This window comes from Phascolarctos cinereus, unplaced genomic scaffold (genome assembly GCF_003287225.1).
Source record: "Phascolarctos cinereus isolate Bilbo 61053 unplaced genomic scaffold, phaCin_HiC Scaffold_8;HRSCAF=390, whole genome shotgun sequence".
In the NCBI taxonomy this organism is placed as follows: domain Eukaryota; kingdom Metazoa; phylum Chordata; class Mammalia; order Diprotodontia; family Phascolarctidae; genus Phascolarctos; species Phascolarctos cinereus.
This window is the reverse complement of record NW_027556291.1, coordinates 43,339,410-43,359,680: the sequence shown is the minus strand read 5'-3', so window position 1 is coordinate 43,359,680 and position 20,271 is coordinate 43,339,410. Positions and strand designations below refer to the sequence as shown.

Here is a 20,271-nt window from a genome sequence, read left to right as displayed (position 1 = left end):
ATATGGAAAGAACTCAAGAGAACAAGCAAAGTTTATACCTTCTTTTTGAGTGTTCACTAAACTTATAAAAGTTGAACATGTCAAAGAGGTAAAAAGAATCTTAGATAAAGTAGATATCCAGAGAGAACAAATGAGAATAGAAAGGAATATACTTTTTTCTCAGTGGTACACAGTACCTTTACAAAAATTGACCATATATCAGGGCATAAAAACTTTATAGTTAAATGCAGAAAAGCAGATATATGAAATGTATCCTTTTCTGATCACAATGCAATAAAATTACATTTAATAAAGGACCATGGAAACACAGCTTAAAAAATTAATTGGATTAATTATTAATTCAATAATAATTTTAAAGAATGAGTGGGTTAAAGAACAATTCATAGAAACAATAAATAATTTTATTAAAGAGAATGATAATAATGAGACAACATGCCAAAACCTATGGGATGCAACAAAAGCAGTAATCAGAGGAAAATTTATCTCTCTAAACGCTTACATTGTTGTAAGAAATGATGAGCAGGTTGATTTTAGAAAAACATGGAAAGATGTGCATAAAACAATGAGGAGTGAAATGAACAGAATCAAAAGAATGTTGGATACAGTAAAAACAATATTGTTTGAAGAATAGCTGAATGACTAAGCTATTCTAAGTATTATAAATATTCAAATCTACTATAAAGAACCTATTAAAAAAGATGCTATCTACCTCCAGAGAAAAAAACTGATAAATAAAAGTATGCTTAGTATAGTTTTACATTATACATATATATATATATGGTATATGTATGTGTATATGTATTTATATATATGTATATATAATACACACACACACATATGTGTGTCAAATGGTGGCCTTCTTTAGTTTGGGGTGGGGAGGGAAGGAGATGTTTGGAACTTAAAATGTAGCAAAAAATTAAATTAAAAATTAAAATTATATTGGAAAATTTTTTAAACATTAGAAGGATCTTTTCATAATATGATTTTTCCAAAGTATATATCTGAAACCATGAGCTAATAGTGTTTACAGTAGGGAAACACAAAGCATTCCCATTAAAAACAGGTTTTAAACAGTGATGTTTGTACTCTCTCCTCCTATTTGATACAGTTTTAAAAATCTCAGTAATAGCAATAAAGCCTGAAAAGTTAAATACCTCTTTGGACAGACAACATCACTGTGTACCTAGAAAACCCAAAACAGTCAACAAAAAATAGAGTTAATAAGTTACTTCAGTAAAGTAACAAGACATAACACAAAGTCACAAAAAGTCTCTGAATTTCCATGTACCACTACCAAGAATCAAGAGAAATTGATCTGAGGCAGCTGATGGTACGGTGGATAGAACACTGTGCCTGGAGTCAGGAAGACCTGAGTCCAAATCCGGCCTTACACACTTACTAGCTGTGTGACCCTGGGCAAGTCACTTAACCTGTTTGCCTCAGTTCCCTCATCTGTAAAATGGGAATAATAATAATTCCTGCCTCACGGGGTTGTTGTGAAGATCAAATAAAATAATATTTGGAAAAAGCACTTAGCCTAGTGCCTGGCACATAGTAGGCACTGTATGAATGCTTATTCCCTTACCACAAAAGAGAAATATCAAACATTTGGATGTTAACTTGTAAAGACAAAAAAGAGACATAGACAAAGACAACATGTCAATGATTTTGACAGCAATAAAGAATCGAACAAATGGAGCAATGTCCCCCACTCATGGTTAGGTTGGGCAAATGTAAAAAAAAAAGGCAATACTTTCTAAACTAACTTTCCTTTAATGCAGCAATAATATCCATCAACATGTGAATAGATTATTTCACAGAATTAGATAAAGACACAAGAAAATGAATATGGGAAAATACCAGACAGGAATATTAAGAACCAAGACAAAGAAGAGCAGCAAAAGAAGCCTAGTACTAGCAGGTAATTAGAAAACTGTCTGTGACTGGAAAAAAGTCTGAGAAATTGATCAGCAGAACAGACTGGAGAATTCAGAGATAGAATCCAGGTAATAGAAAAGATTAGGGTTTGATAAGCCCACACTAAAAAACCAATAAAGAACAGAATCACTATTTAATTAGAGCTACAGGGAAAAAAACCCTTGAATCTCCCCCCCCAAAAAAAACCCCAGTGGCTTTAGATCCATATTGTCTACCATACATCACAATAAATCTCACTGAATTAGTGATCTCAACACATATAAATTTATATACATATATAATCATGAAAAACCTGGAAGAAAAAAGGAAACGGTGTGCTTGTTTCAACCGTGGGGTAGAGGGGGAAGGTGGGGAAGGTCCTTCTCATTTTGTATTTTCTTAGGTCTTTTGTGTTTATTTCTATATGTACATGTGGTTTCCCCTCAGTAGAATACAAGTTCCTTACAGCCAGAGATCATTTGCTAAGTGCCTGACGTATAGTAGGCACTTACCAAATACCTGATGAATCGCATGGAATTGATCAAGCCAGTAAAAGAGGTCATTGGCTAGAGAATGATAGAACCAGTTGTAGTCTCTGAATATACAAGGATAATATTGTGTCATGTCAAAGAAATCTTAGCAGATTTATATGAAATAAAGCAGAGAGAGCTGAGCAGAACAAGGAATGACATCAGAAAGTTGAGGAGGAAGCCTGCCCCCCCCCCCACTTCCATGTGCTGGATGGTTTTGATTGACTATTCTGGTTTGTTAAGGGAGGACTGGTATTTGGAGGGACACAGGGATGGGGATGTGCTAATGGGGTAGTGAAGTATCCATTGCAAGTAAAGAGCATCAATAAAACATTTTAAAGTACAAAGAAAAATAAAGTTCAAAAGGGGACACAAATATGAGTTGTGTTACTATTGTGTTAAATCTAATATATACTCTAAAAATAGCAGAAGTTTGTACAGTCCCCTATTTGTTTCCCATATAATGAAATGTTCATGTATGACTCATGATTATTGTTAGATTCTAATAAAAAGGAAATATTTTTACAGAGAAAGCATTTAAGACAAAATCATGGTTTTGATTATGTAAAGACTAAGAGGATTTCACACAATAAGAAGCAATCTCCTTAAAATTAAAAGCAAAGAAAAAACTGGGAAAAATATTTGAAATAAATCTGATGGATACAGATCTGATATCCAGAATCTATATGGAACTGATACATAATCTTTAAGTTGAATAATCCATAGTCTCTAATGGAGCAGTGCTTAAAGGATGTGAACAGATAATTTATAAAAGAAATACAAATACAACTATATTAAAAATAGCTCTTAATATTGGAGAAATAACTATCAAGCCAACCTAAAGCTATTATTTTCACTCAATAGAATGGGGAAAATTGGGAGGGAAGTCCAGTGATGCCATGGCCATCAGGAAACAATCTCTCTAATATGTTGTTGGTGGAACCATAAACAAGTGCAAACATTTTGGAGCTCAATAAATATTACTGAATTTCTCATACCTTTTAAGCCAGTGATTTCATTGCTACTTATCCCCAAAACATAATAAAGAGGAAAAAAAAAGAATGCATTTTTTACAAAATTATTCACTGCTGCTCTATCAGAGCAAAACATTGGGAATATCCTCTATTTCCAATAATCAGAGAATGGCTGAATAAATTTTGATCTATTGATGTAATGAAATATTATGACATAAAAATATAGCTATAACTACAGTGCCACAGCTAGTAATTTGGACAGTTGAGACAACCAGCTTTAAAGAAGTATTCAAATCAAATAAATTAAGTTGAGGATGAAGGGGAGGCAGACCTTGAGTTGCAAAGCACTGGGAGGGGGATGGAAACTCCTAAAACATTAGTTTCATCACTGGAAAATTAGTCAGGAGATAATGAATTATTTTTCCATCACAATTAGTCATAAAAGTCAATGATCTGATCTGTATCAGGGGAAGGAGGACCCATGCCAAGGAAACAGCTGTTCTTGAAGTATTGATGAAGTTCATCTATTTGATTATTGGTATTCGTCAAGATCATAGTAAAAGATATCTAAAAATAAAAAGACTTCTAATCAACGAATGCAGGCATCATCAACTTCTTGGCTTACTGGCTGTAGCTCCTCACCCTATCTTAAAATTGGCCTGTCCTCATGTTCCTGTGGCTTTCTCTCCCTTTAATACAAGAACTACCCAAGTACATTGTTGAGGAGAGACAGTTAATTCATCAAGGTCACTTTTGTTGGTGAAAGGGAAAAAAGGACAAGAAAAGCAACATTTGGAATCTGTAAATTCAAAACATGGTGGGGGGGGAGGGGGAAGTAAAATAGACTGAACCTGGAAGTTCCCCTTTTCTGTCCATTGGCTCCAGTATTCTTTCATTAATGCACCAATAGCCTTGTGTGTTTGGGGCTGAGAGTGGAGTGAGGTGGTGGTAGAAAGAGCTCGATTCAATATTTCTTGGTACAGAATTTAAGCAAAAGAATTTTTGGTGCTTACCTGCTAAGAAGCGTAGCTGATTCTTCACTCTTAACCCTTCATCACCAGAGCCTCGGCCACAGTCGTCTTCATCATCACAGTCGCCACTTTCAACTTCTTCCTCACGATTCTTATCTGAGGCCCGTCTCAATATTGCCATGCTTTTTAGGATCTGAAAGAAAATTACACGAAAGCACTGAATTTCAGAGTTGGAAGGCACCTCAGAGAGTACATAGTCTAACCCATACCTGAGAAAGAAAACTCTTTACACCCAGAGATCCCACTGTTAGGCAGATACCCCAAGGAAGTAAAGTAGAAAAAGAAAGACCCTGCCTTATATGTAAAATATCTGCATTATCCCTTTTTATAGTACTAAAGAATAGAGAACAAAGTAGATGCCCAAGGACTGGGAAATATCTAAACAAATTCTTGTACATGAATGTAATGGAATATCACTGCACTATAGAAACAACAAATGTTAAGAATCTAGAGAAGCATGGGAAGACTTAGATGAAGCAATGCACCATGAAGTAAGCAGAATCAGGAAAACAATGGGAATAATGACTGCAACAATGTCAGTGCAAAGAACGATAAAAAGCAGCAAAAAAAATCCAAACTAAAGGCTGTGAAATGATAATGAACAAGCTTGTAGAGGGTGGATGTGTTTGGACACAGGATACTGCATGTAATGTTGAACTTGGTGTGCTAGTTAACTTTGCCATACAATTTTTTTCTCTTTTATAATAAGGGATGGCCCCCTAGGAGAGGCAAGGGATGAATTTATTGGCAAATGAAGATGACAGAAAACCCAAAGTTATAAATAATGTATACTTTAAGAAGCTTCTATATAACATAACTAAAAGGAGGTCATCCAGCCTTTGTTTGGGACAGTTCTGATAACAGGAAGTTTTTACATCAAGCACAGATTTACTTCTCTGTAACTTTTATCCTTTTGCCCCTACTTCTATCCTCTGGGGCCAAGCATACAAAGTCTAATCCATCTTCCACATGACTGCTCTTTAGGTACATGAAGGCACTTATCATAGGCTCATAGAGCCAGAGCTGGAAGAAATCTCAGAGGCCATTTAATCTAATCCTCTCATTTTGCAGTTGAGGAAACTGAAGTGTAGGGAGGCCAAGTGACTTGCCCCAGGTCACAAAGATAATTATGATCAGAGATCAGATTGATACCCCCAAGTCTTCTTTTCTCTAGGCTAACCAGTCCCTTCAACAGATCCTTGTATGACCTGCTGTCCTATCCCCTCATCATTCTTTTTGCATTCTTCTGAGAATTCTCTAGCTTGGCAGTATCTTTCCTAAGTCATGGTCCCTGAACAGACTACAATACTCTAGGTGCGGTCTGACCAGGGCAGAGGCTGGTTGGATTATCCTCTCCTTTATACATTCATTTTCATGTATATTCATATGCACATGAAATGGTACAATTTCCAGTCTCTCCTTTGTTTTCCTTGCCCAGGTATCTTGTCCGTGGCTCTATGCTCAGTGTTTGCTGAGTTAACAAATGAGCATACCCAGAGACTGCATGTTTGTTTGAACATGTGTAGACCATTTCTCTGACCAGGACATTGAGAATTTGCCTTCGCTGACTAGCAAAAATGGTACAGAGTGCCATCATGTTTTTAATTCTTGCACAGGGATGGCTGCTTCTCCATGGAAGGAGTCAAAGCAGGAATCTTAGGTAAAGAGATTAATTTGGGAGTGAATTCAATACACTTCTCATTCAATTGGTCAAGCATTGATTATGCCAGGCCCTATGCTAGATGCGAAGGCCCCAAAGACAAAAACAAAGCAGTCTTTACCCTCAAAAAGCTTACATTTGACTTGAAGGAAACCACCTGTACACAGGTAATGTAAAATGTATACAAAGTAAATACAAAGTAATGGGGGGAGGGAAGGAAAGAAAATTAATGACAGGAAATCAGGAAAGACCTCTTGTAGGAGGTGATTCAAACAGAGCTAGAGATTCCAGGAGATAAGAGTGGAAGGAAGTAGGACATTTCAGATGTGGGAGATAGGCTATACAAAGGCGCAGAAGTGGGAAATGAACTACTATGTATGGGGGACAGTTTGACTGGAACACAGAATGTGTGAAATAATTCTGAAAAGAGAGCTGAAGCCTTCTGGTGGGGCCAGGCTAATACCTAGGGCTATTTTTTGATTGTCCTGGGTCTTCCAAGGTAGTTTTAAGAAAGGTTTCCCAGGTGGCCAAGTTCTTTATGTTTCTAAATTCCTTCCCTTCCCCACTGTAATATGAAATGGACAAGGTTCAAGTCACTGGGCCTGGGGATGGTTTTGCTTTTATAATGGAAACAGGTGGGTCCATGTGATCCACAAGAGGTCCCCTAGCAGAGTCCTGCAATTAGGAAGTTTGAGGACCAACATCCTATGACCGTTTCCCTTCATCTTTTTTCTCCCCTTAAAGGATGTCATTAAGGACATACTTGTGAATAATGTTGAGGGGTCATCAGTCAGTCAACCAGTACCTCCCAACAGTGTGCCTAGCACTGGAAGGAAGGATGCCAGTCCTTAAGGAGAGGCAGCTTGGTGTAGTGGAAAGTGTGCAAGACTTAGAGGCTGGAAGACATGAGCTTAAGGAAGTGCCAAGTCTAACCTCTTTCCTTCTCTGACTCTGTTTACTTAGCTGGAAAATAAAGATGAGAAAATCCCTCCAACCTCATGGAATTTTTATGATAAAAGGGCTTTTTTAACCTTGAAAGAGTATAGAAGTGTGAGCTGTTATCACAGTCTCACAGTCAGGCAGCAGCCTAGCCTTGGGATCAAGAGGACCTGGGTTCAAATCCCACCTCTTGACACATACTAGCTTTGTGATCCTGGGCATATCATTGAACCTCTCAGTGTCTCAGACAACAACTTCTCCTTGACAGAGGGATGAGGAAGTTACCACACTAGGACCAACCAACTCAGATGCAATCACAAGCTACAGTCTATCCCACAACGTAATAATAGTGACAACAATAATACTATTACAATCCTAAAACATTTTCAGGTTTGCAAAGCACTTTGCATATTGTCACCTCATTTGAACCTCACCACCACCCTGTGACAAAGGAGTTATTATTATCCCCATTTTACAGCTGAAGAAACTGGGGCTGAGAGAAATGAAATGAGTTGCCTAGGGCCACACAGCTAATTTCACTCTTTTCACTATGTCTTTCTGCCTCCCTAGTTGAGAGGATAGGACACATAATAATTCAATTAAACAGACATGTATTAATCACCTACTGTGTACAGAGCACTGTATATTAGCAACTGGGGAAACAGAAAAAATAGCTACAACCTAGCCCAGCTCCTAAGGAAATCCCAGCCTAGTTGGGAGATAAGATAGCAACACAGATACAATACATGCACTACAGTATTATGTGTGTGGTTCTAGGGAAGGTCCTAATCAACAACGCCTCATGCCATTTCCCTACACACATGCGGCACTGCAAGAGACTGCTAGCCCATCTCCCAAATCCAATTTCTATTCTCTCAAATCTTTCCTGCATATTCCCCTCAAATTCTTCTGTCTGACACACAACTTTCATATTACTCCCTTGCTTTGAAACTGCCAGTGGCTTCTTACTCCTCCAAAGTCCTTTACCTGGCTTTGGTCTACCCTTCCAAACTTACTTCTCCCCATCCACCACAGTATGCCTGCTATTGCAGCCAGCTGGTCTGCTCATCGAACCTCCCATACTCCTTCCATCATCTAGGACTTGGTTCCCTTTGTCCTCCCCATCTGGAATGACCAGCCCTTCTGTCTCAAGCCTCCTTAGGCCTTTTCTGAGCCACCAGCGATGACCTAGTTGGGGAGAACTGGACTGGGAGTCAGAGGACCTGGATCTGAGCACTTAGGCAAATATCTTCCCCTCTCTTCTTGACCTCAGTTTCCTCATGTATAACATTAGAGGGGATGGAATCGACAACCTTTAAGAGCCCTTCTAATACTAAAGCTCAGATCCATTAGAGGTAGGTATTTTTTTGGGGGGGGAGGGAGGGGTGGGAGGGTTGTTTTGATTTTGCTATTCAGCTGCCTTCTTGAATTAAAATCTCTTGCTTAAAAATAATGAAGATAAAACAAGATAAACAATCAAATAGGTTTTCAAACATGTTTTAAGGACTTAGTTTGAGTCCATCTACTTAGCTATGGCTTGGCGTTTTTTTAAACTATGTGGAATTTAGGTTCCATTTCAAAGCCATTAAGCTGGGCTTACAACACTGTTTTGGAAATGTTTAGATGCTCAGGTTTATGCAACCTCCAAGGAGTGTTTGCAGGGCCTAGCTTTCCATGTCCCATGGCAATGTAAACACATACTTCACTGTTTGTATCGAAGCCGTGCGGCCTAATGGAAAACAAATGTTTTGACTTGACTCCATTCAACCTAGCTTTTCACGCCACAATCATTTACAGGGTGTATGAATCAGCAAGGGCTTCCACACAAGGGACCTGCATTTGGGGTCTGCTCACTGTAGCTTTCATGGCAAAGGGGTAGAAAGGCAGCATTGGCATCACCCAGACTTCAAAGAGGAGCAGTCACAGGGGAATGATCCAAACCGACTAGGAGAAGCCCAGAATTTTCTATCAGAGCTAGAACAGACCCCAGAGGGGGACTGTCCAGATGAAGAACCTCATCATACAGAGGAGGAGTGGCTTTCTTGGAGGGGAAGGGTTTTCCTCAAGGTTGCTCTATGAGTCAGAGAAAAGGCAAGTTCCCCTCAAGGTATCAAAGAATCCTCAGTGGCTTCTAGTCCAATCCATACTTGAGGATGAATCCCCTCTAGATCTTCCCAACAGGTGGCCATCTAGTTTTTTCTGACCATCCTTCAGTGAAGGGGAGATGATTACCACCTATAGTGGCCCATTCTACTTCCAGACTCCTCTCATTTCAATTTTTTTGGTCAGTACCAGCATTTGATTTCTTTGGAAGAACTAACTCCCAGTGTGGCAACCCTCCACCAATACAGGTCAGCAGCTCATGTGTAACCTGTAGTCATAGAGAATTGCTTGGAGGTGTGATGAGGTTACACCACCTACTTGTGGTCCCCCAGCCAGGGTGTATCTGGGACAAGAATCATACTCAGGTCTTCCTTACTCCAAGGTTGCCCTTCTACTCACTGTGATGATTATCAGGATGTCTTTCCCTACACGCAGCTGAATTTTGTCTCTTTCCAATGTCCACTCTTTGCTCTGGGTTCTTCCCTTTGGAGCTAAATTGAACAAATCAATTCTTTCTTCCATGTGCCAGCCCTTCAAATACTTGAAGACAACTATCATTCCTCCCCCCTCCACTTCCCACACACAATCATGTCCTAAGATCCTGTATATGGCTTTTCTTTTCCAGGCTAAACATGCTCAGTTCTTTTCATTGAGCCTTATAGGACATGGTCTCCAGTCCCTTCCTCATCCTAGCCACTCTCCTCTGGATGCTTTCCAGTTTCAATGGTTTTCCTAAAATAGGGTTGTGGGGGAAGACAAACTGAGCACCAGGGCCAAGTACAGACTAGCAATAGCTTGCCTCGTTCTGGACACCACTTCAACTCCCTAAGCATTTAGTAAATACTTTGCATGCTTCAAAGCACTGTGCTAGACACTGGGGTTATTGAGATAAAACCTGAAAACAGCCTTTAATCTCAAGCAACTTCCATTGTCCTGGGGATACAACAAGGAAGCAGGGTAATTAAGAAAAGGTCACATGATCCAACTGCTAAAGGAAGCAGAGGTGAGGAAGAAGGATGTTCCAGGCACGAGGGATGGCCTGGGTGATGGGAACTAGCAAGTTGGCCAATTTGACTAGACTGTAAAGGAAAATTCAACATATCTTGAAAGAGAGGCTGGAGTCAGATTCTGAGGGGCTTCAAATGCCAAGCTGAGGAGTTTATATTTTATCTCAAAGGTAGTTGGGAGCCACTGAAGGTTTTTGGTTGGTTGGACCTAAGTTTTAGGAAGATTATCTTGGCAGCTTTGTGGAAGATGGATTGGAGAGTCTAGAAGCAGGGAGACCAGTTAAAGAGATTATTGCAGTGGTCCAGGGTAGACATAGGTCTCTCTTAATGCAGCCTCTCTCAATGCAGCTTAGCTTCCACGTTACATACTTGGGCTAGGAAACTGTAGGAAGCACGTTTGTGCATGCACGTGTGCCTGAGGAAATCCTCCTTGCTAGTTAAAAAAGGAAGATGGCTTGTCCCCACAAAGGCATCTGCAGAGGTGTTTATTTATTGTGAGGAAGGGACCTAGAGAGTGGCTCCATCTCCATATGGTGACAGCAAGAAGGCTGCCTACACCCAACCATGTTCCCATCTGGCCCCACCTTCAGCTACTGCCTTTGATTCACAACACACCCAATTTCGGTTCCCCTTCCTACTTTCCTGACTTATACTTGTTGCCTCTTAATATAGAGTTGAAACATATGAAAAGAACTGTCTGCAAATAAATATCTCTCCCATAAAATACACAGTGATGTGAGGGAAGGAAACTTAAGAGTGAGAAAGATGAAAATCACTCTTCTTGGGCCTTCCACTTGACCTTGGATGACTATTGCTCAATTTACCAAATTCAGTAAATATTAAGGGCCTATTGTGTTCAAGACTCTGTACAAGGTGCTAAAGATAGAGATATGATATGATGTATGCCCTACCCCCAAGAAGTTTACAACCTAATGGGGGGAAAGGCATGCACACAAATTAACTATGATGGAAAGCAGAATGAAATAAATGTAAAAGAGAAATCCATGTAAAATATGATGAGAAATTGGAGAGGGATAGATCACTTTCATGGGAGCAGAAGTGGCATGTGTCAGAAAAGGCCCACCTGAGCTGGGCCTTGAAAGAAAGTAGTGCTGTTAATAGATGAATCCTGGGGGACAGCTCATTCTAAGTATAAGAAATGGTGTCAACAAAAACAAGGGAGGGAGTAGAGTGAGAAAAAGGGGCAGAGAGTAGTACAAGATAAGACTGGACAGCTAGGTTGGCTCCAGGTTGTAGAAGGCCTTGAATGCTAGAGTCTTTTTTTAGAATACTTTAGGCAAGAGAATCACTGAAGGTTTGGCACAGAGGAGCATGATGATAAGAGTAATGCACTGGGGAGATGATTCAGGTAGAGTATAGAGGATGGCTGGTCAAGGAGAAAAGGCTGGTGGCAGGAAGACCAGCTAGGATGCTACTGCAGTAGTCTAGATGAAAAGGGATGAAGTAGGATGATACCTCCAGTAGTACAAATAATGACCACCCCACCCATGCCTTTTCATCTTGTGTAACTCCTGTCTATGACCTCATGTCCATGTCTCATCTCTCAGAATCATCGTTGGCTCCTCACTCTCTGGCATTTCACATAGCTAATCCTTTCTACCTCCACATCTTTTGAATCTGTCCCTTGCCCTTCACCCATACAGCCACTAACTTAGTTCAGGCTCCCATTACTTCTTTCCTGGACTATTTCAAAAGCTTTCTAATTGATTTCCCTGCCTCAAAGTCTCTCCACGTTCAATCCATCCTTCATACAGCTGCCAAAGTGATTTTCCTCAAGTACCGCTCTGATGATGTCACTCCTCTGAGCAATAAACCATAGTGGCTCCTTACTACTTTAAGGCTCGAGTAGAGATTCCTCTTTGGAGCATTTAGAGTTCTTTACAAGCTTGTCCCAAACTATCTTTCCAGCCTCAATGGACATCACTCTTCCTCCACTCATTCTGTGATCCAGCCAAACTGGTCTTCTCTCTGTTTCTCACAGAAGATTCCATCTCACCTCTATATGCTCTTGCATTGGCTGCACCTCATGACTGGAATGTACTCCTTCTTCACTTCTACCTCATCGAATTCTGAGTTTCCTTTAAGTATCAGCTGTGACTGATCCCCTCAGTTGCTGACACCACCCCCTTGCTCCAATTATTTTGTATTTCTAACTATATAGATCTTGGCTCCCCTGGCTAGATTATAAGTTCCTTGATGGTAGGAACTATTTCATTTTTTTTTTTTGCCTCTGTATTGCCAGCACCTAGTACAGCATTTTGCCCATAAGAAGTACTTGCTAAATCTTTTACAGAAGTGCTTGGTCCTGATCTTTTACAGAAGTGCTAGGGTCCATCCGTGTAATGTCTTGACTTCTATCACAAGGGTATCCATGCAGCATGCAAGCTGCCTTTCTGTTATCCCTTGCTTTCCCTCTATCACTGGTCCAGCTCCTTTCCCAGTCATCCCTCAGTTTGATGATACATTTTATGTCACTTCTTACAAGCAATTGGCTGTTGCTGATTTGCTGTGGCATAGTTAGTTATGCCCGCCATGTGCTTTTCCATTACCCTTTGGGTGACCCACGATTTTGAGTTTTTAGACAATGTGGCACCCCATGATTTGCAGGTATCATGGGAAGAGTACTAGTGTTACAGAGATGAGCATTTGTTTCAGGGAAAAGGCCAAGGCCATTGAAAGCATTACATTTCCCAAATGGAATCCCTCCTACCTCCTCCTAGTCAATTCTGGGATCAGCAGTATCTGTCACATATGTACATGGACCGGTGTTTTTGAGGTTGTCCATCCAACTGTATGTCATTATAGTGTGGACAATAGACATTCTTCCTGTGTGGATAGTTAGTCCAAAATCTTTTGAGTGATTATGGATCTCATTTGGGAGGCTCTGCAGCATTCCAGGAATTGATGCAATCAGCACAGTGTCATCCGCCAACAGGAGCATCTGGAGCCTTCGCCATCTATAAGGAATGTCTCTTCCATTTGGACCTTAGACTGGAAAATCCTCCATGATAGTGTCAAAAGCCTTTGGTGACTATACATCTCCCTGTCTTATGTTTCCCTTAAAAATCAAAGGGTCCTCAAACGGTCTTCAGTCTGTTATCCCTTTTGAGGAATTATGTGTGCTTTTAAAATATGCATGAGAAACACCTCAGACAAAAGAGCCTTCAAGGCAGTATTTTACTCTACTAAATCAGTGTTTTAAAAAATATAATCAATGAACAATAAACATGGTAGAATCTAGTTTTCTCTGTACCTTTTAGTAGATATGTGACTATAAAATGCCATTTGTAAAACCATGCCTGTCCCCATCTCATGTTTTCATAAGTGTATACATTATTCTCAAAGATCTTATAGAGATAAAGCAAGCACAGGAATTGATAGTTATTAATAGCTTTGTAATCATCTTTTTTAATATAGCAGAAGTGCCCACATGATCTCTGAGGAGCCCTTCCAAATTCTCACTCTTATATCCAGAAACAAAGCTATTTCTCCCCCTTCAGAAGTGAAAGGGTACCCCTGAGGAGTCACGGGTGATTCTCTAATGACATCATTTTGAGATAATCAGTTGAGAATCATTTTAGTCAGTCAGCCTTATGTAGTTTTTAGAAAGGGGTATCCACTGAAGTGGTAGAAGAAGAACAGTAAGTACAAAACATCTCCCTCCCCAGAAGTCTTGGCACACTCTCCCACAAGTACATCCATAGTCCCAGGGAAAGTAGATTCCAGCTTAAGGAGCACAAGTGACAAAGGAGGTAAGTGAAAGCTTCTGGTTGCTATTCTTCTGTGACTATTCTTCCATTCATAGGGTACTCAGTAAGTCCTTCTTTGGCATGCTGGTCTCTTTATTGGGCTCCTTTTCAAGCCATGAATCCACAGATAGTTGTTCTTGGCTGCTAATACAGACACTGACATCAGAGGATCTAGGGATCTCTCTAGGATATCAATGGGAAGATGGCAAGTTCAACATCTTCTAGACCAGGGGTGGGGAACCTGCAGCCTTAAGGCCACATGTGGCCTTCTAGATCCTTAAGTGCGGCCTTTTGACCAAATCCAAATTTTACAGAACAAATTTTACAGAATTAATTTGGATTTGCTCAAAAGGCTGCACTTAAGGATCTAGAAAGCCATATGTGGCCTTAAGGCTGCAGGTTCCCCACCCCTGTTAAAAACTGGTAGGAGCATCTTTGGGAAAGGGGCAGGGAGGGAAAGAGACTTGGCCAAGGCTAAAGCCAGGCCTAACTAGCTGGATAATTTATAGAGGACCGTTGGGGCATGGCCAAGTTTCCTCAACCTATCCAAACATGATTCTAGTATAATATTATTCCAGTTTGATGGACTTTTCATAGTTGGTCTTCAGTCTGTGAGTGAGTGATTGAGATATGTTCTCACCTGCTTAAGGTAATTGGGCTAAGATGGGGAGGGGTAGTTTCAACCTCACCCTTACCCAACAGCTTGGATTGTTGATAGTTGTTCAAGATCATTCACTCTTTGGGATTTTGACAGTCATTCTTTCAGTGCCCTCAAAACAGTGTTTTCTACAGTGTGGATATTCTCTCTGTATACTTCATATCCTATATGTGGTATATACAATGCTGAACTTGGAGTCAGGAAGACCAGAGTTTCAATCTCGATACAGATATTTATTGTGTGTGTGTGTGTCTGTATGTGACCCTGGGCAAGTCGTTTCTCTTCTGTCACCTTAGGTTTCCTCCATCTATAAAATGGAGAAAATAATTGCATTTACCTTACAGGATTGCGGTGAGGTCCAAATGACATAATATATGTCGAGTGTTTTGCAAATCTCAAAGTACCATATAAATGTTTTTGTTGTTGTTACTATTATTACTTGGTCCAGAGTCCACCTCATGTCTTAGTCTAGCTAAGATCACAATCCTCAATAGGTAGTGTAACAGTTTGGTAGCTTCACTGTCAATGATGGAGAAAATAGTTTGTTGTAGAAGTCTTGAGAAATATTTTCAATTTTTTACCTGTTTATTATCATCCTTTTAGTTTTATTCTTAAATACACTTTGGATTACTATGCTTAACTGGATCTCACATCAAGCTTTATATAAACATGTTTTTGTCTCCACTCATTCATTCTATTTTGTAATTATGCTATTTGTTCAAAATTTTCTACCATCCTCTCCTGAAAAGGAGTTTTTATTCTAATACAGTATTGCCCTCAGCTGCCTTATCTTTCCACTTGACAAAGAAATCAAGTGTGTGCTGGCTGAGACAGTTTTTAGGCTCTTTGAGTCCTCGTAGTGAACACTTCATATCAGCTCAGTCTTCCATAGGTAATGGTGATAGTACAGGTCAATGTCTGTTCCTTTATCCATTTTTTCATTGTAATTTGCTCAGTTAAATAGATTAGGTTGGAAATATTTTAGTTTTATGTCATTTTTTTTCATTTTTATTCCAATTTGGTGTTGATTCAGATCTTTGTTCTCACAAGTCAAGTATAGCTATCTACAGACAGGATTCAGAAATCAGTCCCACATCAGTAACTAGTCTTTTCTGGTCTATTAACATATGGTCAATTTAATTTTTTGTGATGTTATTTCATCTTCATCATGCCTAGCACCTTCAAACTCTTCTTGATGAAAATAGTCTCTCTCTCCCATACATACATATATCTATATCTATATCTATCTATACATCTATCTCTATATATATAATCTATTAAACATTGGCTCTTTTTGTCTTTGCCTTCTCTGAACCATAATTTTTGCCATTCTTCTGTATGTCTACTGTTGCATTGAAGTCATTGAATTAACATATATATGCTAATTTCATTTGGAATATTTTATTGGGTTCTCCATACATTTTCTCTATCTCTTCGTCCTCTGCAAAAGATGTTCATCATGAGACCAAATGTCTCCAAAATGATGTTTCTTGTGGTCTTTGGTTACATGATAAAACCATTCCAACAACTCCTCTGCTTGCCTCTGTGGTAAAAGTCTTGGAACTATCCTTGCATTTAGCTTTGAGGTCCTTATATACTTTCTTGTCTCATTTGTAGTGAGACTGACAATACTGATATGATTCAGTTCTTCCAGAAGTTTGTTGACTTAAGTCATTGGACAAGGACCTTGCATTTAGAGGATTCATTGTTAAGTTACTGTTTGTAGGTGGCATAAACTTGTATGAATTTTAGGACCCTCTGCCATTCAACTCATTACAGAAGAAGAAGGAAGCCTTTGAGGGCCATTTTGTTTTTTCTTTGTCCCATGGTTTGCCATGGCCAAAGAATTTGTTTCTAAGTGGCTAGCTTGTAGTGATGAACAAACAGCTAGGCTAATCCTTGGAAAGCAGACACAACCTATTTCTGAGACCATATTCAAAGCCCTTCCAGCACAGAAAAGACTTCCAGAGCTCTTGCTCCTCTGGCATGGCGTTGGTGAACTAGTTACCCTCATGCCATATTGGGGCATTAGAGTAAAAAGACTTTGGTAGAAACATTATCAGAGTAGAATTGGCAGAATATGGAAACCAATTTGCTCTGTGGGATAAGGGAGAAGGAAGAAGCAAAAGATGACTGAGGATTTGAACCTGGAATAGTCAGAAAATATTGCTATCATTATCAGAAATAGAAAAGTTAAGGAAAGAAGCAGGTTTAAGGACAATGATGGAGAGTTTGGTTTTAAACCAAAGTTGTTTAGTAAAGATCAGTGAACTTTAGAAAAACCTTTAGAGGGGCAGCTAGGTGGCACAGTGGATAGAGCATTGGCCCTAAAGTCAGGAGTACCTGAATTCAAATCCGGCCTCAGACCAAACACTTCACACTTACTAGCTGTGTGACCCTGGGCAAGTCACTTAACCCCAATTGCCTAAAAAAAAAAAAAGAAAAACCTTTGGAAATCATTAGGAAGAATCTTTAGAAAGATCAGTAAACTTCAGAAATCCCGCCTGGGTTTGTATCTCTTGGCAGCACTACTTACCACCTGGGTGCCCTTACACTAGTGTTTCTCCTCTCCAGACCACTATTTCTTTCTCTATAAAATAAGGGTATTCAACTAGAGCAGGGGTGGGGAAGATGTGGCCTTCTAGGTCCTTGGGTGTGGTCTTTTGACTGAGTCCAAGTTTTACAGAACAAATCCTTTTATTAAGGGGATTTGTTCTGTGAAGTTTGGATTCAGTCAAAGGGCTGCACTTGAGGACCTAGAGGGCCACATGTAGCCTCGAGGCTGCAGGTTACCCACCCCTGAACTAGATGGTCTCTAAGATCAAATGCCAACATTCTATGAGATCCTGTGATCCTTTCAGCTACCATCATCCCCTATGCATCTTTGGGTCTTACTCTGTCTCTGGAACAGGAGGATTAACTAAAGGATACAGACAAAAGATTAGCCTTTTTTAAAACAAAGAAACCTGACCCATCCATTGGTGAATGGCTAAACAAATTGTAGTATATGAATGGAATGGAATATAGTTGTGCTATAACAAATGACTAGAGGGATGATTTCAAAAAAGCCTGGGAAGACTTGTATGAACTGATACAGAGTGAAGTAAGTAGAACCAGGAGAGCAATTTATGCAATAGCAACAACACTCTAAAGACAAACAACTTGAAAAGACTTCAAAACACTGATCAACAAATGACCCACCACAGTTCCAAAGGGCCAGTGATGACTTTCGCTGCTTACCTCCTGATTAAGATGTGATGAACTAAGGTTGAAGAATGAGACATTTTTTGGCAATGGCCAATGTGGGAATTTGTTTTGCTTGACTAGGCATATTTATTACAAGGTGTTTTTTTTGGGGGGGGACAGTAGGAGGGAGGAAAAATAGACTTTTATTAATTGAAAAAAATTTAATTTAATTTAATTTAATTTTTTTTAAGGCAATTGGGGTTAAGTGATTTACCCAGGGTCACACAGCTAGTAAGTGTCAAGTGTTTGGTCTGAGGATGGATCTGAACTCACGTCTTCCTGACTTGAGGGCCAGTGTTCCATCTACTGTACCACCTAGCTGCCCCTTCAATTTTAATTTTAAAAAGAAAGATAAAAGCCTGTTGGCAAACCTAAGCAGGAGGTAGTAAAGCACAAGGTGACTCAATGATTTGCTTAAGGTCAGTGGATTCAGACTTTGAGTCTGGTGTGCTCTTTGCCAATTGGGCCCTCAACAGCTTTGCAATCCTGCCTCTGCCCCTGCCCCTTCATTGCTTCTCTCTCCCTCTTTCTGGGGTCTCCATCCTTGTAAAGACAACAAACTTCTCATTTTCAAGCTCCAGCTAGCTTGAGCCTATGTCAAGACAGGCCTATTAGCCAGTTTCCAGGGAAAGCTGGGAAGGAAGGGCAAACAGTGGCGGACCCTCCCCTTCTAGGTCTTCAGGCAAATGACCAGTGGCTCTCTAAGCTAAGATATCCCTAAAGGGGCTGTAGTGGAAAGAACCTTGCCTTCTTCTTCTGTAAAATGTAGATGATAATACCTGTAGCAGCCAACTCATGGTCTTGTTGTGAGGAAAGCTCTAGGAATAAAAGCTGTTGTTCTTAAAATGGACCAGATATAGTGGATACTGAAGTTTTCAAACAACCTGACAACATCCCTTTGAGGCAGGCAGTACAAATACTACTATTCCCATTTCACAGAAAGGGAAAGTGGAGGTTCAGACAAGTTAAATGACTTGTCCAAGGAAGTTACCTGCCTGGGATTCTAAGAACAGGTATTCTGTCTCCCTGCCACATTATTCTTAGAGGTTAGCCAAGTTGAAAAACAAGTTAAGGACAACATGGTTTATTATTATTATTATTATTATTATTATTATTATTATTATTATTATTATTATTATTATTATTATTATTATTATTATTTGGCAATTGGGGTTAAGTGACTTGCCCAGGGTCACACAGCTAGTAAGTATCAAGTGTTTGTTCTCAGGCCAGATTTGAACTCAGGTCCTCCTGACTTCAGGGCCAGTATTCTATCCACTGCGCCACCTAGCTGCCCCTAACATGGTTTATTATTGGAAGAAATAGCCTTGTATGATCAACCAGTTATGTGCCCTTGGCCAAAGCCCTTTCTCTTTCTGGGCCCCAAGTTTTTTCCTTTCTAAAAGCAACCAATCAACAAACATTTATTAAGTGCCGACCATGTACTCGAAACTGTGCTCAGCCTTGGAAATTGAGTTTGATGATCTCTAAAAACCATTCCCACTCTGACATTCTAGGATTTTGAGTTTCATGGTCTGTAAAATGGACATAATAATACTATTTGCACTCTTGTACAACCTAGGGGATGAGTATATTTCTAAAGGATTTTTTCTCAATTAGGTAAGGAGTCTGGACTCTGGGGATGGGATCCTGGGGCAGAATGTGTCTGAATCCTACTATTTTTCTTAAACTAAAGTTTGTACTGACTTGATGGGAGCATCTCCTGTTGTCTGGATGTACCAATCTAATTCATTCCAAACAGACAGCTTGTGGTTATGCTTTTGGGAAACAAAGATTCCTGTCTCTAAAAATAATCTCTAAATCTATGAATCACAGAAACCATGTCATCAAGGGAGGCAATTGTGGTCTAGTGGGAAGAGTGCGAGGCTTGGCATCAGAAGGCCTACTCTTCGACTCTCAGATTGGCTCCTTATTAAACAGCTGGGAGCACTTCTTTGGGCCCCACATTCTCCAGATGTCAAGTAGGGAGAGCAAAATTGTCCTTACCTCCCTCAAAGGGGGTGTTATGAGTCTTGATGGACATCACGTATATAAAGTATTTTGAAAACCTTACAACTATATTAACTATCATTATCATCGCCACACTCCATCTCTTGGCTCCCGGCATTCTTTCTGGCTGTCCCCCATGTTCTTCCTCCTCTACCCCAACTACTGACCTCCCTGGCTTCCTTTAAGCCCCAACTAAAATCCCACAATCTACCAGAAGCCTGCCTCAACCCTTCTTCATTCAGTGTTTTCCTTCTTTTAATGACTTCCCACTTATCCTGTACATAGCTTGCTTTGTATATATTTGTTTGCATATTGTCTCCCTCATTAGATTATAAGCTCCTTGAGGGCAGGTCTTTTGACTCTTTTTCTATCCCCAGCACTTAGCACAGTGCCTGGCACATAGTACAGGCTCAATCAATGTTGACT

General features: G+C 39.9%; 1 protein-coding gene and 1 long non-coding RNA gene across 5 annotated transcripts in view; one reads left to right on the top strand and one right to left on the bottom strand.

Annotated features, from left to right (window-relative positions):
* The window catches only part of GPC3 (glypican 3), a 691,493-nt gene that overhangs the window by 92,622 nt on the left and 578,600 nt on the right, over positions 1 to 20,271 (bottom strand). Inside the window, exon 7 of the mRNA XM_020969857.2 lies at positions 4,435 to 4,585. Coding sequence (XP_020825516.1) covers positions 4,435 to 4,585 — 151 coding nt within the window. The remainder of the gene's footprint in view (positions 1 to 4,434; positions 4,586 to 20,271) is intronic.
* The window catches only part of LOC110196545 (uncharacterized), a 218,124-nt gene that overhangs the window by 172,086 nt on the left and 25,767 nt on the right, over positions 1 to 20,271 (top strand). The gene's annotated exons all lie outside the window — the stretch shown is intronic.